The sequence below is a fragment of the Rhodotorula toruloides genome (assembly GCF_000320785.1).
Source record: "Rhodotorula toruloides NP11 unplaced genomic scaffold Scaffold2, whole genome shotgun sequence".
NCBI lineage: Eukaryota > Fungi > Basidiomycota > Microbotryomycetes > Sporidiobolales > Sporidiobolaceae > Rhodotorula > Rhodotorula toruloides.
Genome location: NW_015622962.1, coordinates 415,553 through 438,324, shown reverse-complemented (window position 1 = coordinate 438,324; position 22,772 = coordinate 415,553). Strand labels below are relative to the sequence as shown.

Sequence of the window (22,772 nt, the reverse complement as noted above, 5' to 3'; positions counted from 1 at the left end):
GCAGTGTGAGTGCCAGCAGGAGAGGGCGAGGAGTGAGTCGACGAGCAAGCGTGCAGAGCACGGTGCGCCAGGCGCTGCCTTGAGAGCGCTCCCAGCTGCCCACCGAGCCTAGTCAAGCGACAGAACGAGGCAGGCGAGCAAGTCGCGGTGGGCAACCCTCGCTCGCCGACTCGTCCTCATCGCTTGGTCTTGCACGCCCCGCTCAGAACCCGCAACCATGCCTGTGGGTCCACTCTGGCGCTCACTGTGCTCGCAGGAATCGCTCGTGCTGACCACAGCTTGTCTCGTCCCCGCCGCATCCCTCCTTCACTCGCCGCCAACCCGATCCTCCTCGTCCTCTCACAGCTCGCGACCTCTGTTGCCAACCTCTTTGCGCGCAACAGCGTCTTCGTCGGCACCGTCTTCACTGGCGAGTCGGTCTCTCTGACCTGTCGCGAGCGCGCGCTGACCTGTCGTTATTCTCGCCATCCACCCCGGTCCTCATCGCCCGAACACCTCCGTCTCGCGGTCTCGCCTTTGCTCACGCCGCTGGATCCTCATCATTACCGCGCATCGTCTTCTTACAATCCTTCGACGCCGTGCGGCCCACTCACAACTCGCTTTCGACACTTCGCACCCCCTTCGCATTCGTCTCGCCTCGCTCTCCCCGGCGTTCCTCCGACTCAACAGGCGCCTTCGCGTTCGGCATCGTCTACGACAAGGTCACCTCTGCGTGGTGGGACGCACACAACGCCGGCAAGCAGTGGAAGGAGTGCGTCGCGTCTCTCGCTCCTTCGGTCGTTCCAGCTTCTGTCCGGAGCGCGAGCTGACCTGCTATCTGTGCTCGCCTCAACAGCATCCGCCACAAGTACGTTGAGCAGGAGGAGTAAGGGGTGTATCTCGGGAGGAATAGATTGGAAGGTTTAGCGGTTACGGGCAATCCAGACGCCGTTCGATACCAAGACGCGGGCCGGTCTGTACGCTAGTCGCGGGCATGGTACTGTGCTTTAGGAGGTCACACATGGGGTCTGGCGGACGCCCAGAGGCGGTGTGGGCTGCGTCGTCCAATCTGGCATCTCTTGCCTCGTTTCTTCCTGCTCGCACGGCTCTGCGCTACTCCTTCGCCTTGGCCGCTCGACTCGCTGCAAGCTGACCAACAGACGACGCGCTCGAGGCGCTTGATTGCTCAGCTAGACGTGTGCTTACACAGTCGGGCGCTCCACTTCGCAAGGTCTCCCTCCGGCACTTCACTCGCTCGGCCTGTTGTCGTTTCTGCCTGCTTGGAAGTTGATCTTGGGCGATGGCGACGTCGACAGCAGTCGCAGGCGAGCGCCAACCGCTCCTGCGCCCCGCTCGCTCACCACCTCCACCTTCACCATCTCACGACTCGGACGACAGCGACGACGACTCTCCCGAGCCCGAGCCCGCGTCACCGAGACGCAGACTCCTCCGCTTCGTCCTGCTATGGTCCGCCGTCTCAACCTTGACGATCTACCTCATCGTTCAGGCGTTCCGCAAGGGTGGAGGAGAGTTCGATTGGAAGGGAGCGCTGAAGAAGGCTGGAGGAGGAGGGCTCGCGGGTGCGATGGCGATGGTCATTCAGGTCTTGACGCTGATGCCGCTCAGGACGGTCATGAAGTGCGCCTTCAGCTCGCTTGATTCTCCTCAGGAAGAGCTGACCAATCTTTCGTTCGTTCTGTTACACAGCTACCAGTACCGCTTCGGCACTACGACAACGGAGGCTAGCAGGAAGCTGTACGAGGAAGGAGGCTGGGGACGGTATTACGCCGGTCTGGCTCCCGCTCTCGTGCAAGGCCCCGTCGGTTCGTCCGCTTCGTCCCGCGGTTTCGCCAACTCGAACTCGAGACTGATATTATGTCGCACAGCCCGCTTCGGCGACACCGCCTCGAACGCCGGCATCCTCGCGCTCCTCTCGTCAAACCCCTTCCTCTCCCGCCTGCCATCCCCTCTCAAGACCGCCTTCGCCTCCCTCGTTGGCGCCCTCTTCCGCATGGTTCTCATGCCCGTCGACACGCTCAAGACGACGATGCAAGCGCAAGGCTCATCGAACGCCCTGCAGATCCTGAAGGAGCGCGTGAAGACCTACGGACCTGGCACGCTCTGGGCTGGAGCATGGGCGACCGCAGCAGCCAACTTCGTCCGCTCGTGGCCCTGGTTCGCGACCTACAACGCGCTTTCGGCGTACCTCCCGCCCGCACCGCCAGCCGACATTTGGGCTAAGTTGGGACGACAGGCGTTCATTGGGTTCGTGTCGAGCGTCGTGAGCGATACGTGCAGCAACAGCTTGCGCGTCATCAAGACCTATCGACAGGTCAGCCGGAAGAAGGTCGGGTACCGTGCGTCTGGCTTTCCTTCTCTCCCTCAATCCGCTCTGACACTCACTTCTCCCTCTCATTCTCGCTCGACAGGGAAAGCGGCGCAGCGTATAATGCGAACGGAGGGTGCCCGCGGACTGTTCGGCCGAGGGCTCAAGACGCGCATCCTTGCGAACGGCTTGCAAGGCCTCCTCTTCTCGGTCCTGTGGAAGGCCTTCGCCGAGCTCATAGAAGGCAAGGGCAAGAAGGGCGGCGATGTGTAGTTCTGGAAAGCGGCTAGACGTCGTGTTGTGTCATAAGATTAAGTCTATTGCGCGCGGAGTCTACGTCGTCCCCGCTTCTAGCGCTCGAGTTTGCGGAGGGAAAGCAGGCAGGTCCGATTCTAGTTTCTTCTCCTCTTCTACCGCTGCTGTTCCATCCTCCGCCGTGCTCTCCTTCCCGCTGCGGTCTTCGCTCCCACCCGTCTCCTCTTTCTCCTTCTTCGCCTTTCTCCCCTCTATCACATCCGGACTCAGACTGTACCTCCCACCCCACCCAACCCACTGATCCGGTGTCGCGTTCGGCCCGCGCAGGAAAAGGAGGAGGATGGCGGTACCGGTCAAGGCGAGCGAGAGGGCGTAGCAGGCGCGCCAGCCGTAGCGGAGGAAGACTTTGGGGCCGGCGGAGGAACCGGTGGCTTGGCTGTGAGCGAGGAGGCGAGAGAGCGAGGAAGAGTGTTAGCGTGCGCATGCTTTCGAGGGAGAGGGCAGGGAGCGACGGACCCAGCCTGTGCAAGAGAGAAGGTCAGTTCGGGTCACACATGGGACGAGGCTGACGCGAGGAGGACCCACGAAGACCATCGCCATATACACTGCATTGATACGGCTCCGAGCCTGTGGGTCGACCTTGAAGATCCGGTGCTGGTTGCCGATCGTGTGCGTCTGGTGAGCGACATCGACAACTGCCAGGGGGCCAGCCTCGTCAATGCCGCACGACAAGGTAGGCGGAAGATAGGGCGTACGGATACAGCAGATGATGACAGGTGCAAGGTTAAGCTGCGCCGCGCCGAGCGCAATAGCCTGCGTTGCGAGCTGGATGCAAAGCGCAAGGAGCGTCGCGTTCCAGCCGGAAATTCGGTCGGTGAGCTTGCCGGCCCATGGCGCACAAACGACACTGACGATACCGCAGAGACCGAAGAGGCCGATCTCGAACGAGTTGTAGTGGAAGGGCGAGGCGTCGAGGAGGAAAGTCAAGCTGGTCCCTGTCGGAGCACTCGGCAGTCAGCAGAAGTTTGCGGGAATACAGAAAGCTGCAGAAAGAGAAGAAGCACTTACACCAGGAGACCATGACCGAGCACGAGAGAAGCGCGATGAGCGAAGCCTGGGTGAGGACGGGTTTGGTGAAGAAGAGCGTGACCATGCTGAGAATGCAACCGGTTCAGTGCCGCACTGCACGCAAAAGGAGCAAGTGAGCCAACCCACCTCCGCAAGATCTGCCAATAATTCAAGCCAGTCCGCTTCTTCGGGTAGTCCGGGAGAAATGCCCACATCAGGACGAGCAGGGCGTACTGCGTCCCTGCTGCGAGCCAGAAGACGTGGTTCGGCGAATATGTGAAGCGAGCCATGACGCCGCCGAAGAGCCTGCCCCAGACTGCGAGACGATGGAGGAGTCAGCGGCGAGGTCCAGCAGCGTCGGCTCACACGGCGGCGTCGCTTCTCTCCGGCTTCCCGACCGGCAGAGAAGAGCAGTCGAGAGATTCGGACGCACCCATGCCCGCAATCAGCCCGCTCAGCGTGATGGACACGCTCGAAGCCCTTTTCTCCGGCGGCGCCAAGTCGGCCGTGAGCGGTACGAAGACTTGCACGCTGACAGTGAAGAGTCCGACGACGAACGTTAGACCTTGAAAGCCGGAGAAGGTGGGCGCGGTGGCTTGGCCGAGCGTAAGGGTGGCGGAGAGGAAGATGAGGGCGAGGAGAAGGGGGCGGCGGGGGACGAGGTCGCCAAGCGGGGTGATGAAGACGAGGCTGCACGCATATGGAGGGTATCCTCGTGTCAGCTAGCTTTTTCTGGCGGATAGAAGGCCAAGCGGGACGCACCCGACGAGATAACCGGCCTGGACGAGCGAGAGGATGCGTGTGACAGTCTCATACGACACGCCGTACCGCTGCGACAGCTGCACCTGGATTGGCTGGACGTAGTAGACGTTTGCCACCTCTATCGTCGCGCCGAATGCGAAAAGCCAGTTGAGAGACCGGGTGAAGATGAAGGGACGGTCGGGGGAGTAGCGGCACCGTCGCGGGATCGGGAGGAAACCGAAGTCGCGCTTCGATAAGTGCTCTTCTCCGACTACCGTCTTGTCCTCCGCCAGGTCCTCCTCACCCTGCCGCCGCCGCCGAAAGAGTCGAGAGAAAAGCGGAGGTCGCGCAGCAGCAGCACACGCGGGAGAAGCTGCGTCGCCCGCCGCCTTGTATGTAGCAGCAGTCATCGTCGAGTGCTGCACAACCAGCGAAGCAGCATCGACGACGAGAGCGACGATGAGGCGGAAGACGACTCCGCTTGACTCCGCCGGGGGGCGAATCCCATGCCGAAGGCTGTCCCGGTGTGGTCCCGACTTTTTCGATCCGAGCGGGTTCTCTCTTGGTGCAAGCGACGTGCAGTGCAAAGTGAAGCAGCTTGCAGTCCGCGACATCCGGCTTGAAGCCGGGAGGAAGGGGGGGACCCGTCTCTCGCGGCCTGCAAGCGGCCTCACCGAACACAACGAGTATTGCAGCACGGAATCGAATATACAGTCTACTCCCTGACGATCAGAGTCGCCTTGCCGGCGCCTGCACGACGAGAGGCGGGGCGTCAGTAACGGAGAACGAGGAGAGATGAAGGAAAGGAACGCACCGGTACCCATGCAGAGCGTCGCAACGCCAGCCTTCTTGTCGGTGCGAATGAGCTCGGTGATGAGGGAAGAGAGGAGACGACCGCCCTGCAGAGAAGGAGTCAGCGGAGGAAGCCAGGCGGAACTGAGAGCACGACTCACAGTAGCTCCCAGAGGGTGCTGCAAGTGGGCGAGACAGCACCAGTCAGTATTTTTGCGTCTCAGGCTAGAGAGGTGGACTTTGGACGCACGCCAAGCGCGATAGCACCGCCCTTCGGGTTGACTTTGGCCGTGTCGAGGCCGAGGGTGTCGATGACCATCAGCGACTGGGACGCAAAGGCTGCATGACAAAGCGTCAGATTGACTGCGCCTCGTCAAAGAGTGGAGACCGCAGACTCACCCTCGTTGAGCTCGAAGATGTCGACATCGTCCTTGGTGATGCCGTACCTCTCAAAGAGGGCAGGAACGGCGTAGGCGGGACCGACACCCATGATGACGGGGGGAACACCAACGACCGCCGAGCCAACCCACTTCGCGAGGACTTTGAGGCCGAGCTTCTCCGCGACGTCGCGGCGGACGAGCGTGAGAGCCGACGCACCGTCCGAGATCTGCGACGAGTTGCCCGCCGTGCCGGTTCCGTTCTCCTTGAAGCAAGGCTTGAGCTTCCCGAGCGACTCCATCGTCGTTTGCGGGCGGATACCCTCGTCCTTCGAGAGCGTGACCTCCTCGACGACCTCCGCCTTGTCGCCCTCAGCCGGCGTCACCTTGCGGACCTTGATAGGAACGATCTCCTCCGCGAAGAGTCCAGCCTCCTGCGCAGCCTTTGCCTTGGCGTGCGACTTGCATGCGAACTCGTCCTGGCGTTCTCGCGAGATGTTGTACTTCTCGGCGACGGCCTCCGACGTCGTGCCCATGGGGAGCAAGCAGTCGCGGGCATCCTGCGAAAGCGACTCCTTGATGTACGGAGAGATGCCGACGGGGATAGCGCGAGTCTGCGACAAGTGAGGAAGCGGTTAGTTCCTTCCGCCAAGTCAACTCTGCGCGAAGTCCGACGCACGCCGTAGTCCCGGGTCATCGACTCCGCTCCCGACGCAATACCCATGTCGATCAAGCCACCCTTGATCTGGAGGGCGATGTCGGTAACGGATTGCAGGGAAGAGGCGCATTGACGGTTAACCGACTTGAAGCCGGAGGAAACGGGGAAGCTGCAGTTCGTCAACTGTTCAGTATCTCCGCTCAGAGGGAATCACAAGCTCGTAAAGACGCACCCAGCATCGAGGGAAGCGAGACGACCGCTCTTCGCGCCTCCCAGCTCCATCAAGACAGTACCGTTGTGGATATCCTGGACCGCGCCGCCCTTCACATCGACACCCTGAGCCTCAAGACGTTCCCTTGTCGCGCGCAGAACGTGAGAAAGGAGCTCCTGCGAAGCGGGAGAGTCGATACAGGTCAGCGGGGTTATTCGGCGGCCGTTCAAGGAGTGGAAGGGAAGCGCACCTCGGCGTGCATGTCCTTCAGGCCACCACGGAACTTGCCAATGGGCGTTCGGAGGGTCGTGACAATCTGCGGAGCCAGCGGGTCAGTTTCTTGTCCGCCCCGAGGAGGGGGAGGGATGCGGCACTCACGCAAACATCGTCAGGACGCTTCTTGAGGACGTCGGCGATAGCGCGAGCGGGAACAGAGGGCTTCATCTGCACGGCGAAAGGTCAGCCGGGTCCGTCGCCTGCGCCACACTCGTCGCTCAGCTCATCCGGAAGATGGGGAGCGAGGGGTCGGCGGACGCGCTGGTGAGGCGCTAGGATGGCCGCGTGTAGCTCACAGTGTATAGCTGATAGAGTCTAGAGATGACAGGTGAAGGCAACGAGGCGAACGAAGCGAGGACGAGCGCAGCGGAGTGAAGCGGAAGAACGAAAGAACGAAGGCGACCCGCGGCAGGACTTGATATCGCCGTCCGCGCCATACATCGCTTTGTGCGACAATCTGCCTCACTCAGCACACTCAGTACGTGCAGAAGAAGCGGGACCGCGCTCTACGATGCAGGATGTACGGTTGCGAGACCGGCAGTACGGACGGCGAGTGCGGAACGACTAGTGAGCGAGTGACAGGGCTCCGGGTGCAGCGCGAGATGTACAGAGGGGTATGTTGTAAGCGAAGGTATGCTGTGGTGCGAGTGGGCGCGAGGCGACGAGGTGAGGAGGCGGAGTACCGGCGTGGCGAGCAGGAGGCGATGAACAATGTCCGACGTTGGTCCCGTCTTGGCTGAGAGTACGAAGTCTGACGGATCTGCTCATGGCAGCCAGATCTGCGGCAGAGGAAGGCGAATCAGCGAGGAATGGCGGCAGAGAGTCAGTCGAACGCACTTTGACGGTCTGATCGACCGAACCAGTTGCGACGACATTGACGAGCTGCGCCGACTCGGCATGCGCTCCGTTCGTGCCGTTCGTAGCCGCCCCATTAGGCTGACTCGCACCAGGCGCCGGCGCACGACCCCACGCCATCGTCGTGACGAAGTGCGAGTGCGCCTCAAGCGTCTTGAGACACCGGCCGGTCGCGAGGTCCCATGTTCGGATTGTCTTGTCGTCTGAAGCGGAGAGGAGGAATTTGCCGGAGGGGTGGAAGACGAGGGCGCGGATCCAGTTGTCGTCTGCGAGCGGGAACGGCGTGAGGACCGACGGCGAGACAAGGGTGAGGGCGGGACTCACGGCCGACAAGCGTTTTCAAGCACTGCCCGCTGACGGCGTCCCAGATCTTGATTGTTTTGTCGCGCGAGCCTGTCGCCGCGAACAAGCCGACCGCCTTGGCTTCCGCAGACCGTCCACTCGGGACCTGCACGGATCAAGTCAGCTTCACTTGGCTGTAGCGACTCAACGAGCCGACGCACAGTCATCCCTGCCAGTTCTCGAATCGCTGGGTACGCCGCGACGGGCGCAAAGACAGCCGCCTCAATGACATGCTCGTGCCCCCGCAGCTCAGTCTTCGTATCGCCCTTGCCAAGGTCCCATATCCGCGCGGTCTGTAGACTTTGTCGTCAGCTCGTCAGACTGTGCGAGTTGCAGAGCGAGACGCACCTGATCGACTGAACAGCTGATGAGCTGCTGGCCGTCCGAACTCGGCAAAACGCTCCGCACCCAGTCGTTGTGCCCCGAAATCGTCCGTGTGCAGAAGCTGTCACCAGAGGGTCAGCTGATGGGGACGCATAGCGGAGATGAACGGACGCACCCGCTCGCGACCTCCCATATCCGAATCGTCCGGTCCCGACTTGCGCTGACGATAAAGTCGTCGTTCGGCAGGAATCGTGCAGTCGAGATCGAGTGATCGTGACCGTGTAGTGTTCGGATGTTCTTCCAGTCGTTGTTCGTGTCCCACAGCTTGATCGTCAGATCGGAGGAGCAGGAGACTGCGCGAAATTGGTGCTTAGTAGAAAGCATCGTAGCGAGCGAGAGCAAGGCTACGCACCCAGCAAGTTGCCCTTCGAGTCAAAGTCGACGTCCTGTACCGCCTTCGTGTGCCCCTTGACCGTCCGCTCGAAATCTCCCGACTCCCAGTCCCATACCTTCAGCGTCGAGTCCTCGCTTGCGCTGACGACGGCGCTGAAGAGAGGGTGGAAGGTCACTCGTGTGATGGGCGAACGGTGGCCGGAGAGCGTGTGTCGTGCGGGTGTTCGAGGAGTCCAGTCGGATGAGGAGGCGGAAGGTCGTTTTGAGGGTGCGGTGGACAGCTCATCCTGCAGCTGCGAGTTCCGCGTCTCGAGGTCCATGATCTGCGTATTCGATGACGGTCAGGATACGCCTACGGCGCCGAATCAGCAAGAGGAAACGCGCCTTCTTCTGCAACCGGATCACGCTCGTCCACTTCTTTTCCAGCAAACCGCTCCATTTCGCCTTTCCGTCTGGTTGAAAGTCCTCCTGCTTCGCCTCTGCCTTGAAAGCGTTCAGGGTCTCGGTGAAGCCGTTCGTGTGCAGGTAGTCGAGGATGGACTTGTGGCTGTGAGCAAGGGCAGGTCAACTTTTGATCCGCGGCCTAGGGCAAGCTCGTAATTCACAGCTCGTCCTTCTGCCGCTCGCTCAGTACGCTCGTCATCGCTCGCAAGGGAGTGTTCGTGTCGCCGTCGAAGGAGGGTCCCGCCGCACGCGTCGCTCAGCTCGACGGGCTATCTGCGATGCCCCGTCGCCCTCGAGTGTTACGATATCACTCCCTGCGCGTCCGTAGAGCCCTCCGAGGCGAGTGCGCTGCTGTTGATTCGGGGTTTCGCTTCAGGAGGAGGTCGAGGCGATGAGGCACTTGGCGAGGTGCAACGCGGTGTTCGAGCGTGTGAGTGGAACCCTTAGCAGTCTCAGTAGCGCACAACGAGCTCAGTCCAGTCAGCGAGACGGTCTGCGAGGTGGACAACACCGTCGCTGCTCTCGCTCCTCCTCCTCGACCTCGACAACCACCTGTTAACTAGCTGGACAAGCTGCGCTGGTCGCGAGAACACTTTGAGCATCCTTACAAGACCTCACCGCCGCTCGAGCGCCCGAGGCTTGCCTTGCACTGTTTTTCTTGCCGACTTCGCGCGCTCATCCAACTTCGGATGCGGTCGCTCGCAACTGCGCGGACAGCGATGTGTAGTGAGGCATTTGTGCCCTGCACGAAGGTTTGCATGCGCTAGGCGGACCGCGGTGGGCCTCAAGGCCACGGGAATGCGCGTGGCCGACGGTCGCCTCCTCTCTGCTGTGTGGCTCGCCCACGCCCGGAGTGTCCGCGAACCCGACTTGGAGGGCTGGCGGAGCTGCACGGCTGTTCCCTCTTCCTCTCTGTGCTGCCGCGAAACGCTGTCACAGCACCCGACATCTCCTCCTCCTTTTCCACTCCACACCTCAGACCGCTCTCTCCCGGCCGAAACACATCAAGCTAGCGAGCGGGCTGTGCAGGCGGGCAACTCCTCCTTAAGCTTTTCCGGGCCGCCTTGTTGCCCCGGACGGAGTCCCTCTCCCTTCCCATCGTCATTCTCCGTTTCTTTCTCTTCTCGCATCCGCCTCGCTTCTCTCGCCATGGGGTTCATTAACGGCGCAGACTTGGGCGAACACTGGCCTGCACTGGCGCAGCAGGCATTCATGGCGGGAACGTGTCGGGCAGGACAGAGTATTGTCCGTCCTTCAGACTTTCGGCCGACGAACGCACGCTGACCTTCGCTTCGTCCAGTCTGAGTGGTGCTCGCAACTGCAGGATCAGTGTTGCGGTGTGATCTGTCCGAATGCCCCATTCACCGGTGCGCCGCGCTTCTGCCCTTCCTCGCCCTGCCGAAAGCTGACCTCGTTGCTTCCTCTTGCAGGTCCCGGTACCATAATCGTCTTCACAGTCGGCACCTTCGTGAGTCTCTTGCAAATGCCTGTCGCGAGCGAAGGCTGACCCGTCGTCTCTGCAGTTCAACCTCCGTACGCTCGACTCCTCCCTCCTCCACCGACATGATGCTGACAGCTTCGCGCTGCGAGCAGTGTGGTGCTTGACATGGAAGAGCGAGGCGACCTACAACCTCTTCTTCCAGCTCCTCGGCGCAGACGCTGCCGCGGTCGGTCTCGCAGTCCGACTAGCGACCGAGAAGAACCGCCTCACCGCCTTCCACGTCTCGTGGCTCCCCTTCATGCTCTGCTCGATCGTCCCCATCGCCATCGCTACGTGCACAGTCGAAAAGGAGTACCTGCACAACATCTCGTATCCGGCACGCCTTGCGCTGCGCCGTCGATTGCTGGCAGAGATGCCGCCAGTCGAGATGGGTCGACGGCATTCGGCGCCAGAGAGCGCGGCAGAGCGCAGGCAAGCGGAGGATGATCTCGCGTTGCAGAAGGAGCGCCGGATGTGGATTGACGAGGTGATGAAGAACAAGCCGCTGCTTCCGCCGGTGCGGTTCTCCCTCGTCGTTTTTAGCGCGCGCTTGCAGCTGACCTGCTTGCCTTTCGCAGTTTGTCGCCTTCTTTTTCCTCGCTCACCTGATCGGCTGGACGATCCTCTTCATCTTCGCCTACTTCTTCCACCGCAACCCTTTCCAGGCGAACTGCCTCGACAAGCTCCCCCTCCGGCAGTACAGCATCATCCTCGGCTGTTTGACGGCCGCCTCCCTCCTTCTGGCCTACTTCTTCGCCTACCTCCTCATCCGCATCACCACGGCTGCTCGACGGCGTGAAGATGCGGCGCGCAAGGCGCAGAAGGAACACAAGAAGATGCCGAAGGAGAAGCTGACGCCGGATCGTGACGTTCTCGTCTAGTGAGTTCAGCTGACGTCGCCAAGCACTCGCTCTTCGTGCTGACTGCCAACTCTCGCAGTCTCGCCGACCTCCTTCACCTTCGACGCGTGCGCGAGATGGTTGAGCCGACGGGACACGGCTGGTCCAAGGAGCGCGAGATGATCCGCTTCGTCTTGTGCTACGGCATCTTTTTCATCTGGGCGATCTGCTTTATTGCTCTCTACATCAGCGTGCGTCAGAAAGCGCTTCGGAGTGAGCGATGTCGCGAGCTGACGTCCTCTCCACACGGCAGGCTCTTAAGGACTTCCTCCTAATCGGCAACAATCCGTTCGACTACGGGCAGGTTGCAGCATGCGTCGTGAGTCCACGTTGCCTCCGCTCTCGACGACCTCTTGCTGACCGCTCCTCTCCAGAACATCATCGTCCCCGTCGCCATCGTCGCCCGCATCGGGATTGAGCAGTATCTGGGCTGGCACGCCGAGAAGGAGGCCAAGAAGGGCTGGCGACGACCGTCGAAGCCTACGACTCTGCCCATCTCTGCGCATCCGCCGCAACTTCCACCAGTCTCACAAACGCCTCTCGACCCGGACGCGCTCTTCCCGCGCTCCGCCTCAACACGACGGCCAAGCCGAACGTCCACGAATTCGCCGGCGCGAAGAAGCTCGAGGCGGACGTCCAGATCAAGCGGGTTGTAGCGCGTTGCCTGTATTGCACCAGCTCTCGACCGAATCTTTCGAAGTCTCGCCGCCGCGTATTCCCGCAAGATCGATGCCAAGGCGAAAACTCCCGCAAAGGCGTCCGCATGGTCGAACTAGCCGCCCACGCACGAACACAGCCTGCATCGGCGAACGACGAGGAGGAGAAGGTCGTCCGCGGATGTTCCGGCGCCGCCCCCGCCCAGCTCTCTCCCTCTCGCAAACTCTTCACGGCAGTACAGGCCCGCAACTATGTGGGCGGCCCAGGATGTGCGTGAACACCCTGCCGTTCGACCTTCGCAAGCTGACTTGCCTCTCTTCATCGCTTCATCTTCAGGCTTTCTCGTCGTCCTCGTGCGGTGGCGGTCTTTCCGTCGTAAGTGGGGCTTCGTTGCTTTTTCTTCCAAGCGAGCTAACTTTCCCTCCCATCAACTCCCATGCCAGGGTACCTGGTGCGCTGCTGCGCGAGACGAGTGTTGCGGTTCGTTCTTCCCCTCCTTCACGCTGTTCCTTGCCCCCACTTACTGACATCTTCGCTTTCTCCGTGCAGGTCTCTGCCAGGTCATCCCAATCACCGGACCCGGAACCGTCTTCGCGTGAGTCTCCCTCTTCCTCCTTCCTGCTTCTCCTCCGCTTGCTCGACCGACGGGCTTCCGCTTCAACCCGTTTCCAGTCTGTCACCGAGGTGTCTTACTCACTCTGACTTCCTTCGCGACTCGGCAGCGCCATCTTCGGCTCGCTCATGAACCTGTGCATGGCGCTCAACTGGCGCTCGGAAACGTCGTACACGCTTGCCGTCCAGCTCCTCGCTGCCGACGGCGCCGTCATCTCGCTCATCGACCGTTACTTCGAGCCCAAGAACCGATTGTCGCTCTTCCACTTCTGCTGGGTACCCATGACGGTGCTTTCGTGCATTCCCATCGTGGTCGGGATGTCGATCACCCGTCTTCGTTACGTCGTACGTTCCTTCTCGCTCTTCACCACGACAACGCTACACGGGACTGACGATCTGTCCGCTCCCAGCACGGCTTCACCCAGCTTGGCGAAAAGGGATTGCCGGAAACGACTTCGCATGGCGGTGATGGTCGTCCTTCAAGCCGTCACTCTGCCCACAGTCTTCGCGAGCTCGCCCATGGCGATCAGGCTGCACAAGCGGAAGTCTTCGAGGACCCCGCAACGCGTTACGGGAATCTCTTTCTTACGAAGGTCGCCCTTTGGATCACGCTCGCCCATCTGGTCTTCTTCTCAGCCGCATTTGCGCTGGTCTACGGTTCATCGCTTCTTCTTGCTCGTCCTGAAGCGTGCTGATCGATCGTATCGCAGCGAGCGTCTCCGGCTTCGCGCAAGAGAAATGCATCGACAAGCACAACCTCCAAGGCTGGCGCATCCGCATGGCTGTCTTTAGCACCGTCTTCCTCGTCGTCGGCTACCTCTTCTGGTTCGCCTTACTTCGGGCGCTCGATGTCAAGCGTCGTCAGAAGCCATCGAAGAAGCTGCCTCGCGTTGTCGATGGTTTAGACATGTGCGTTCTGTTCTACACCTCGAACGCCAGAACGGGAACTGACATGCCCTGCGCGCCTATAGCGTCGTCTGGCTCTTTTGCGCCCACCTTCACTCTCCCGCCTCCTACACACCTTGGGTCCTCGCCTCGTCGCGCAGGAAGAACCTGCTTCGCTGGGGCATCTGTGCGTTCAGCCTGTCTTGCATGCGCTCTTTGCTGACTGATCCGCTCGTAGCGTTGGCGGTGTGGCTCGGATGGGCCGTTGGGTACATCTGGCTGTACATCCAGGCGGGCAACGAGTTCTTGATGCAGGGAAGCAATCGTGCGTTCGCCAGCATTTACTACACCCTGCTTCAAGCTGACCTGACTCTGACCTGCACGCAGCTTGGCCGTATGGTGCGTCTCTCGACGAGTCGGTGTAGCTGAAGTCCTCGACGCTCACTCTTGTCTGCGCGCAGAGCAAATCTCCGGCGCTTTCGTGCGTCGAGTCGCCTCTCCCGCGGTGTGTCGCTCCCACTGACCCAGCTCCACCCGGTACCCAGAGCGTCCTTGCCCCGCTCTGCCTAGCCGCCCGAGCCTACTTCGAAGCCCGAGACGGCTACGACCACGAGGCCATCTTCGCCGAAGACCATCGTGGGACTCGAGTCAGCCACCACGACGGCCACGAAGAGGAGGTTCCGACTTCGTCAGAGTCCGAGCGACACGAAGAGCTCGTCCGCGGTCCATCGTCTCACGCCGCCAGCTCCGCCAGCGGCAGCCGAAGGTTCTCCGATGGCTTCATGTCTGGCGGACTCCGCGCCTCTGCGGACACGTCGTTCCAGCGCGGGTCGACGACGCATCACCACCGGATGAGCAGCTCCGACGGCGGCGTCTCGCCTCGCACGCAGCCTAAGCGGCGCGGTCTGATCGAGGAGACCGCCAGCATGCCCGACGACGACCAGTACGGCGACCGCTCCCGCGATCACGACCGCCACCGTCGCGAGAGTCTTGACGACTGGCGCCCCGAGGAGCACGACGAAGATCAGCCTGGACCGTCGCGCTCGAAGCATCACGACGAGCATGGCTCGGCGGTTTCGTCGCACAGGACGGACCGCCGGGAGAATCGGCCCTCGCGCTCTTCGTCGACGTCGAAGTCGTTGCGTGGGCACATTGGGGTCGCCAAGGAGTGGCTCAAGCGGGACCAGGAGGGAGGGGTCGGCGAGGACGACGAGGTTCGCGGGCGTAGCGGGTAGCGGCTCCCGACGGTCGCCCGTAATGAGGTATCCTCTACCTTTCACGATACGGGCAGGGTCTTCGAGCGGCGGAATGGCACCGCGAGCGAGAGTGCGAGGAAACGGCGAGAGAAGGGCAACGGTTGCTCGGGAGAGACTGTAGTTCCCCAGGCGTCGCCTCTGTGAGTCCACAGAAGCTGTCGCACAATGCAGCAGTGTCTCTTGCGACGAGTGAGCGCAAGAACAAAGGCCAACTTCCTCAACGCTCAACGCTTCTCGCGCCGCTCACGCCGCTTCCATCGCTCAACCTCGCTCAGGCTGGCTCGCCGAACTCGCAGGCAGCTTTAGATACGCACAGCAACGCCTCGCGAGGACCGCCGCGCTCACCGAAGCTTCCAACCGACTCGACTGGCTTGATCGGGAGTTGGGATGCCAGCGCTCTCCGGCGCTGGAGGAGACAGGCGGGCTTCTGTGGCGGGCATAGCGGCAGCTGCGGGGGCCAACACCACGTCCGTCAAAGTCGGTACGTCCTACGAGCCGTCCTCACTCCGTTCGCTCCCTCGCGTCGCATTGACCTTCTCGCCCTTCGCATCGCTTGTATGTCGTCCTGCAGTTGTCAGGATCCGCCCAAACATCGGCTCTGATGCTGCCAACGTCCCGCCACGCTTTCAGCGCATCGTCGTTCACCCAGTCAGCGAGACGACGCTTTCGGCGGACAATGCGGGAGCGGTGGGGGCTGGAGCTGGACCTGCGTCGCCCGCTGCTGGACCCTCGGGCAGACCGGCGAAGCAGATGTTCACGTTCGACAGGGTGATCGCGCCGACCGAGGGGCAGCCCGACGTCTGGGACTGCGCCGAACCGCTTGTCGACTCGTTCCTCGAGGGCTTCAACGCGACCATCCTCGCGTACGGACAGACTTCGAGCGGCAAGAGTTACACGATGGGAACGGACCGTATGAACGACGGGATTTTGGGCGACGTCGAACGACAGGGCATCACGCCTCGCGCAGTAACCGAAATCTTCGACCGTCTTGCGGCTTCTCAACGCAGCTCGAAAGGCGCTCTCACCTTCTCCGCCAAGGTCAGCTACCTCGAAATCTACAATGAGGAGTTGATCGACCTTCTCGCCGGCAACCGAGACGAGCGGCCGACTGTCCAGATCCGCGAGGACAAGCAAGGCAACATCTTCTGGTCTGGCTTGCGCGAAGTCAAGGTCTCGAGCGCACACGAGGTCATGGAGTGGGTCTTCATCCCTGTCCTGCAGGCGAACGGCTCGGAGCTGACAAGCCGCCTTTGCGCAGCCTTCTCGCCGCCGGATCCGCCCTCCGTCAGACTGGCGAGACTCAGATGAACGCTCAGTCGTCTCGTTCGCACGCCATCCTGTCCCTTACTGTCACCCAGCGCAAATGGACCGGTTCCGGTCCTTCAACCCCTTCTTCTCCCGCGATGCCCAGCTCTCCTCCCTCACCCCGGCACAACCGCCGCCTCTCCGCAATCCCTCGCGTCTCTAGCCCTGTCCCTGGCGGCCGCAGCGCTACGCCCACCTCTGACCGCCCCGGAAGTCGAGTTGGCCTCCGACCACCCAGCCAGCTCGGTCGTCCCGCCAGCCCGCAGGACTCGGAAAGTGGGACCTGGGTCAACGTCACCTCCAAATTCCACTTTGTCGACCTCGCCGGGTCAGAGCGGTTGAAGCGCACGGCTGCGACAGGTGACCGCGCCAAGGAGGCTGTCTCGATCAATGCCGGCCTCAGCGCGCTCGGGAACGTCATTTCTGCTCTCGGCGACCCGACGAAGAAGGCGACGCACGTCCCTTACCGCGACTCGAAGCTTACGCGGTTGCTGCAAGACTCGCTCGGAGGGAATGCGAGGACGATGATGGTTGCCTGCGTTTCTCCTGTTCGTTCGTCCTTGTCCGGTCTGCACATATTCGGCTGACAAGTGCCTCTCGCAGACCGAATTCAACTTGCAAGAGACGCTCTCCACGCTCAAGTACGCGAACCGAGCCCGCAACATCAAGAACCGTGCTGAGATCAACGAGACCGAAGCCGGTTGGGACGATCTCGAGCACCTACAGCGCACCATCGTCAAGCTTCGAGCCGAGATGGCGGCGCTCAAGTCGGGCGACGTTGCTCACGTCGTCGACCGGAACGGCCACGCCGAGGTCGCCGTTCCCGGCTCGGTCGAGGCTGAGCTGCAGCAGAAGATTGCGCACCTCACGACGGAACTGGCGAAGGCGCAATCGGGCGACTTCGCGGCGCCAGGCAGCCCGTCGTCGTCCTCGCTGTCGCGCGACCAGTTCGCCGCAGCGGTGGAGCCGATCGTCGAGGAGTACGAGCGGTCGCTGTCGGCTCTCGAGAGCCAGCTTGCACTCACGAAAGCGGCTCTCGGTCATTCGGAAGACGAAATGCGGGACCTCGAGGCGCGGATCGAGGAGGAAACGCGGACGAACGAGGCGAACGCTGCCCTCATCGACGACCTCCGCCTGCGCGTCGCCAAGCTCTCCGAGCGCGAGGGAACGACCGAGCAATACGTCCGCGACCTCGAGTCTCGCCTCAAAGACGTCGACGATGCGGACGAGTCTCACGGAGTCGCCATCTCCGACCTGCGCAAGGAGCTGAGTCGGAACCGCGAAGCGGCGCAGTCGACCGACCTGTACATCAAGGAGCTCGAGGGTCGGCTAGCGCAGGCGGACGAAGCGAATGCGGACCTCCGACGACAGATCGAAGCGCTCGAGCGCGAAGTCGCTCGTCGCGAGGAGTCGTACCGAGAACTCGAAGCGCGCGTCACCCTTCTCGACACCAGCCACAACTCGAAGCTTCTCCTCGCCGAGATCGACGACAAGGACCACCGGTTGCACGATCTCGAGCGCGCCGTCGACGAGCTGAAGGGCAAGGTTGGCGCGGCTGAGGAAGAGGCGCAGCGGTTGCAGAAGCTGGCGTCGGAGGAGAAGGCGGTCAAGGAGGAGTTGCTCGGCCGCGTCCGTACGCTTGAGCGGACGCGAAATTTGGGGCCGGCCATGACCCCACCCAGAACGCCCGGCTCGTCCTCTGTCGAATCAGGATCACCTGAAGCCGCCGAAGTTGCGACTGCTCGCGACGCCGCTGTCGTCGCCTTCCCTTCGCCCGCCGCCGACGTACCCTCCGCCGACGACGATCTGCGACAACAGATCGCCTCGCTCCAGGCGACTCACGAGCAGACCTTGCGGGACCTCGAAGCGGCGCAGCAGAAGTACCGCGACTCGCTCAAGGAGATCGACGACCTGAATGGCCAGATCCAGGAGTCACGACTTCTGCAGTCGCGGCGGTCGGAGTCCGACTTCAGCGAGTCGGGCTCGCAGGTTGCGAGGGGAAGAGTAGGCGGAGAGGAGGACGAGAAGGGCGATGCTGTCCAAGAGCTCGCCGACTCGCCCACCTCGACGCGCACCGGCTCGCCGGTCATGCAGCGGTCGGCTCCTCGAACGCCGCACGCCCGTCGGAGCATGCCGCTGTCACCGCAGCGGCTGTCTTTTCTCGGCCGAGGACAGGGAGCCTCGTCGCCGTCGCACTTGCGCTCGGCTTCTTTGGCGCAGGAGTTGTCCTCGGCAGTATTCTCCCAAACCTCCTGCCCGACGAGTCCCCACACCGTCTCGCCCTCGTCGAGTTCGCACATTCGGCGCGACAGCTTCTTCGGACAGACCGAACGGAGCTCTGAGCAGATGAAGGAGGAAGTACTGAAGCTCCAGTCGACGCTGAACGAGCGGGACGCTGAAATCGCGGCGCTCGAAGCGACAATGCAACAGCTTCGTGCGCCCGACCCGTCGTCCGCACCTTCACCTCTTCATCCCGCCGGGATGCCCCTCCCCTCGATTGTCACCGAACGCCCAGCCACACCTCCCCCTGGGGAGCATCCGACGCCGTCCTCCGAACTGCTCCTCTCTCCTCGCACCCAATCCACCTTCGACTCGCTTCGCGCCGACTTGAACGGCACCGGCCTCGGCCTCTTCGCTCTCGGCGGGCCTGATCATGCGCGTTCCGATCAGCAGGATCAGTCGCAACGGCTCGATGAGCTGATGCGTTCGATGGCGCACAAGGAGTCGGTCCACCGCGAGACTGTCGAGCAGCTGCAGAGCCAGCTCGAGGCGCTTCAAAAGCAACACGATGAACTCGCCGTACTCTCGCGAGACCAGATCTTGAACGCGTCGAACGAGGTCGACAGGATGCGAGAAGAGAAAGAAGCGGCGGAGACCGGACGACTTGCGCTCGAGCGGAATCTCGCGGACAAGTCTGCCGAAGTCGAGCGATTGCAAGGCGAACTGGCGTCGGCGGCGACTCGAGCGGAAGAGGAAGCGAAGGAGGCGCTGGACAAACTGGATGCGGAGGTTGCGAAAACGAGGGAGGCGGCTGAAGCAGGTGAGCAATACTCGCCACTTTACGACGTTCCACGCTCACGGCTCTCTACAGCTCATCGCGACCATCTTGTCTCGCTCGCCGCCGAGCACGCGAAGCTCATCGCAGAGCTCGAAGCCGGCCACGCTACCGCTTTGCGTGATGCGTTGTCCGCCCACGAGGACGACTTGCGCAGCAAAGACACGGGGCACGCCTCTGCCCTTGAGGTGCTCGCAGCCCAGCATGCCGAAGCGCTTCGACAACGAGACGTGCAGTATGCCGACGACTTGCAGGTCAAGCTCGACGCCGCAGCAACGGAGTCGAAGGCCCAGGTCGATGCGCTGCTCGAGCAGGTTCGCCACCTCGAGACTCAGCTCGAAGCGCTCTCGTCGGCGGGTCAGGCGGACGTCGCGATCGCTATCGAAAAGCTCTCCGCCGAACACGCTTCGACCCTCGCCGAGTATCAATCGACGGCGGAGCGCGAACGACAAGCTCTTCGAGATGAGCACGACACGAAGCTTCGAGAGCGTGAAGCGGAGCACGCCTCCGCCCTCGACCAGCTTCGCGCCTGCCACACTTCCGCCCTCGCCGATCTCGAGACGAAGCACTCCTCCACCCTGTCTGCCCAGCAAGACGAGCACGACGCGCGCCTTCGACAGCTCGTCGATGACCATGCCCAACTCACGTCGAGACAAGAAGCCGCGTCGGGCGCTGCAGGTGTCGAACTCGATGCGGCTCGACAAAAACATGCGGACGAGGTCGAGCGGACGAAGCAGGAGCATGCGGCCGCGGTGGACGCGCTGCGCGAAGAGCACGAGACGGCGCTCCGCTCGCAGGGGACGTGTCACGCCGCCGCGCTCGACCAGCTTCGCACGGAGCATGCTACAGCTCTCGCAGAACTCGAGACGAAGCACTTGGCCGCCCTGTCCGCTCAGCAGGCCGAGAACGATGCACGGTTCCGACAAGCGGCGGAGCAACAGGCGGACCTCGTCTCGACGCACAACGACGCCTCACGCGACGCCGCTGAAAAGCTCGAGCAGGCTCGACAAGAGCGTGTGGCGGAGCTCGAGCGGGTCGAGGCAGAGCAGGCCGTCGTCCTACAGTCGCTGCGGGACAAGCACGAGCAGTCATCGAAGCTGGCCGCCGACTCGCATGCCTCGGAGCTCGAGGAAATCAAGCGCCAGCCCGACGAAGCTGTCGCCGCCCTCGAGTCGAAGCACGTCGAGGCACTAGAATCTGCTCGAGTCGACCTTACCTCGCAGCACGCCCTGACGGTCGACGAGCTCAAGCAGGATTTGCAGCGCCAGCTCAATGCGGCTGCTGCCGAGCACTCCGCCGCCCTCGAGAGCCTCCAAGCCGAGCATGAAGCTGCGCGATCCGCCTCGATATCGGACGCCGACAAAGCACGTCAACTCAACGAAAAGCTGGAGGCAGCGCGAACAAGCCATGCCGAGGAGAAGGAGCGGCTCATTGCCGAACATTCGGCTGAAGTTGAGCGTCTGCTTGCCGAGCACGAAGGTCTGCGTCTCAGTCTTCGCCAGGCGCATGAGACGGCTTTGGATAACGAGCGATCGGCTCGCGAGAACGCGCTTGAGCAGGCCAAGGTCGTACGTGCTCGTCCAGCACCCGGTTGCGAACACCGCGCTAACGCTACGAGCTTGCAGGAGCACACCACCGCCTTCGAAGCTGTACGCGCCTCTCTCGCTGCCGACCACTCCGATGCCCTCTCCGCCCTCTCGCGCGAACACGAGGGCAAGCTCGCCTCGCTCGCCTCCGACCACGACGCCGCGCTCGCCAACCTTCGCATTGACTATGATGCCGATTTGCAGCGCCTTTCCGATGAGCACTCGAGCGCCGTGCAGGACGCGGCGAGCAAGACGCAGAACCAGCTCGACGAAGCGGCGGCTGCGCATGCGTCCGCGCTCGCCGCTGTCTCAGCCGAGCGAGACGTTGCCCAACAAGCTGTTGATTCGGTTCGCACCGAGCTTGCAGGCTTGCAGGACGAGCTTGCGGGCGCTCGGGATGCTGCAGCTGCCTTCTCCACGCAGCGCGACAGCCTTGCTGAGCGGCTCGACGAGCTCTCGGCTCGACACGCGAACCTCGTTGCCGACCATGCGAAGGAGCTCAACTCGTTGCGACAGTCCATCAGGGTCCAGCAGACCGCTCCTCCGAATACCGTCGCTCCTGAGACGCAGACCGCTCTCGCCTCGCTCGCTTCGCCCGAACAGGTGCTGCACGAGTCGCAAGCCGATCGTGCTCGCCTCATTTCGGAAATCCACGAGCTGCGAGGCGGCGAGGATGGTGTCGCGGAGGACGATGGCCGGCTCGAAGCGATGGTCCAGCAGGTCCAGCAGTATCGTACGGTCGTCACCAAGCTCGACGCCCAGCTCGTCCTGACTCGCAAGGAGAAGGGCACGCTCGCTACCCAACTCGCACGCATGTCGCTCTCGTCCAGCAACGCAGGACTCGGCATCTCGTCCGTCCAGTCGCCGCCCTCCGAGTTCGGCTCCCGCGCCATGTCGCCTACGAGCGACCTCGACCGCGCGACTTCTCCCCCGCTCCGCAGCGAGCGCCTCTTCAGCAACGGCAGTACGTTCAGCGGCAAGTTCCCTCCGCCAACTCCGCCGCCTTCCGTCCCGCCTCCCCCTGCCCCCGCACCAACTTCGCCTCTCCCGCCTGTTCCGGCCGGTGGCTCCCCTCTCCGACTCGGTGGTCGACGGTCATCTGCCTCGTCGACTGCTACGGCGGCGACGGAGCATCGTCGCGGTTCGCTTGGCGGGTCAGGCGAGAGTTCGGTCGCCCTGCAGGCTGGAGACGCGAAGCTTGCAGTGCAGGTCAAGGAGCATGAAGCTCAGGTGCGTCGACGTCTGTCCCTCGAGTCTACGAGCTCTAGCTCACACCCGCACCGCAGCTCGCCCGCCTCAAGCAGCAGCTCGCCCAGCGAAATGCCGAGTACCAAGCGCAGGTCGACCTCGTCAGCACGCTTGAATCGGCGCTCAACGACTCGGAGCGCAACCTGCGCAAGGCGCGGCTGCAGTCGAACGAGTACGCGCGCGAGCGGGACCAGCACAAGGCGACTGTCGACCGGTTGCGGCAAGAGGCGCAAGACTCGCACACAACGAGCGAGAGCTACAGACAGTCTGTGCTGGATATGGAGGAGAGGTTGCAGGAGCAGCGGACGAGGGAGGCGAGGGCCGAGAGGGCGCGGATGGAGCTCGAGGCGAGGATGGAGGCCGCGAGCAAGAGGAAGAGCAAGTGTGAGTCCGCGGGTCCTCCCTTCGCTTTCTCCGGCTTGTCTGACCGTGTCTCTCCACAGTCGCCTGTTTCTAGACAACACACATTCGTTATCAGTACCCACCAGCAGCTGCACCCCAACCACACCCTCGTCTCGCCTCGTCCTCATCGTCTCTCGTTTTCCCATGTTGATCCCATTATTTCGCTTCCTCTGGCGTCGGAGTACCGTGTTCGCTTGCAACAGGCATTGCAGCAGCGACACAGTACAGTCTCGAGAGACTGTCCCGCTTGAACCGGTTTGTCGGAGAGGTCGGTCGAGGAAGCTACGCTCGTTCGCTCTAGCCAACACGCTCTCGCTCGCTGTTCTCCCAGCTGCTTGAGTGAGCA

General features: G+C 62.4%; 7 protein-coding genes across 7 annotated transcripts; 4 read left to right on the top strand and 3 right to left on the bottom strand.

The window, feature by feature from the left end:
* Positions 1-217: 217 nt before the first annotated feature.
* On the top strand, positions 218-869 carry RHTO_02851 (ubiquinol-cytochrome c reductase subunit 9; the record flags this gene model as incomplete). Its single annotated transcript, XM_016416524.1, has 4 exons — positions 218-223; positions 346-409; positions 670-751; positions 836-869. The coding sequence occupies 4 exons, from the start codon at positions 218-220 to the stop codon at positions 867-869; spliced, it is 186 nt and encodes a 61-aa protein (XP_016276243.1).
* Positions 870-1,279: 410 nt separating this feature from the next.
* On the top strand, positions 1,280-2,578 carry RHTO_02850 (mitochondrial carrier protein; the record flags this gene model as incomplete). Its single annotated transcript, XM_016416523.1, has 4 exons — positions 1,280-1,617; positions 1,687-1,802; positions 1,866-2,336; positions 2,409-2,578. 4 exons carry the CDS (start codon positions 1,280-1,282, stop codon positions 2,576-2,578), a joined length of 1,095 nt encoding a protein of 364 aa, XP_016276242.1.
* A 60-nt stretch (positions 2,579-2,638) lies between these two features.
* Positions 2,639-4,779, bottom strand: RHTO_02849 (major facilitator superfamily protein; the record flags this gene model as incomplete). The annotated part of the gene is made up of 7 exons (XM_016416522.1): positions 2,639-2,996; positions 3,165-3,255; positions 3,316-3,555; positions 3,629-3,714; positions 3,776-3,944; positions 4,062-4,318; positions 4,391-4,779. The coding sequence occupies 7 exons, from the start codon at positions 4,777-4,779 to the stop codon at positions 2,639-2,641; spliced, it is 1,590 nt and encodes a 529-aa protein (XP_016276241.1).
* Positions 4,780-5,084: 305 nt separating this feature from the next.
* Positions 5,085-6,851, bottom strand: RHTO_02848 (3-ketoacyl-CoA thiolase (POT1); the record flags this gene model as incomplete). Its single annotated transcript, XM_016416521.1, has 9 exons — positions 5,085-5,119; positions 5,184-5,268; positions 5,323-5,340; positions 5,412-5,500; positions 5,561-6,152; positions 6,218-6,365; positions 6,429-6,583; positions 6,658-6,723; positions 6,786-6,851. The coding sequence occupies 9 exons, from the start codon at positions 6,849-6,851 to the stop codon at positions 5,085-5,087; spliced, it is 1,254 nt and encodes a 417-aa protein (XP_016276240.1).
* A 596-nt stretch (positions 6,852-7,447) lies between these two features.
* On the bottom strand, positions 7,448-9,240 carry RHTO_02847 (1-alkyl-2-acetylglycerophosphocholine esterase; the record flags this gene model as incomplete). Its single annotated transcript, XM_016416520.1, has 9 exons — positions 7,448-7,462; positions 7,521-7,804; positions 7,863-7,986; positions 8,042-8,173; positions 8,229-8,325; positions 8,380-8,557; positions 8,617-8,920; positions 8,982-9,144; positions 9,203-9,240. The coding sequence occupies 9 exons, from the start codon at positions 9,238-9,240 to the stop codon at positions 7,448-7,450; spliced, it is 1,335 nt and encodes a 444-aa protein (XP_016276239.1).
* Positions 9,241-10,190: 950 nt separating this feature from the next.
* On the top strand, positions 10,191-14,809 carry RHTO_02846 (uncharacterized protein; the record flags this gene model as incomplete). Its single annotated transcript, XM_016416519.1, has 19 exons — positions 10,191-10,286; positions 10,342-10,408; positions 10,472-10,509; positions 10,565-10,574; positions 10,635-11,038; positions 11,100-11,401; positions 11,461-11,611; positions 11,674-11,739; positions 11,795-11,892; positions 11,946-12,346; positions 12,627-12,672; positions 12,800-13,034; positions 13,100-13,346; positions 13,400-13,598; positions 13,661-13,761; positions 13,813-13,899; positions 13,962-13,973; positions 14,036-14,055; positions 14,120-14,809. The coding sequence occupies 19 exons, from the start codon at positions 10,191-10,193 to the stop codon at positions 14,807-14,809; spliced, it is 3,270 nt and encodes a 1,089-aa protein (XP_016276238.1).
* A 408-nt stretch (positions 14,810-15,217) lies between these two features.
* On the top strand, positions 15,218-22,481 carry RHTO_02845 (kinesin family member 4/7/21/27; the record flags this gene model as incomplete). The annotated part of the gene is made up of 8 exons (XM_016416518.1): positions 15,218-15,311; positions 15,402-16,026; positions 16,089-16,683; positions 16,739-19,175; positions 19,227-20,758; positions 20,816-22,006; positions 22,063-22,408; positions 22,468-22,481. 8 exons carry the CDS (start codon positions 15,218-15,220, stop codon positions 22,479-22,481), a joined length of 6,834 nt encoding a protein of 2,277 aa, XP_016276237.1.
* Positions 22,482-22,772: the final 291 nt, after the last annotated feature.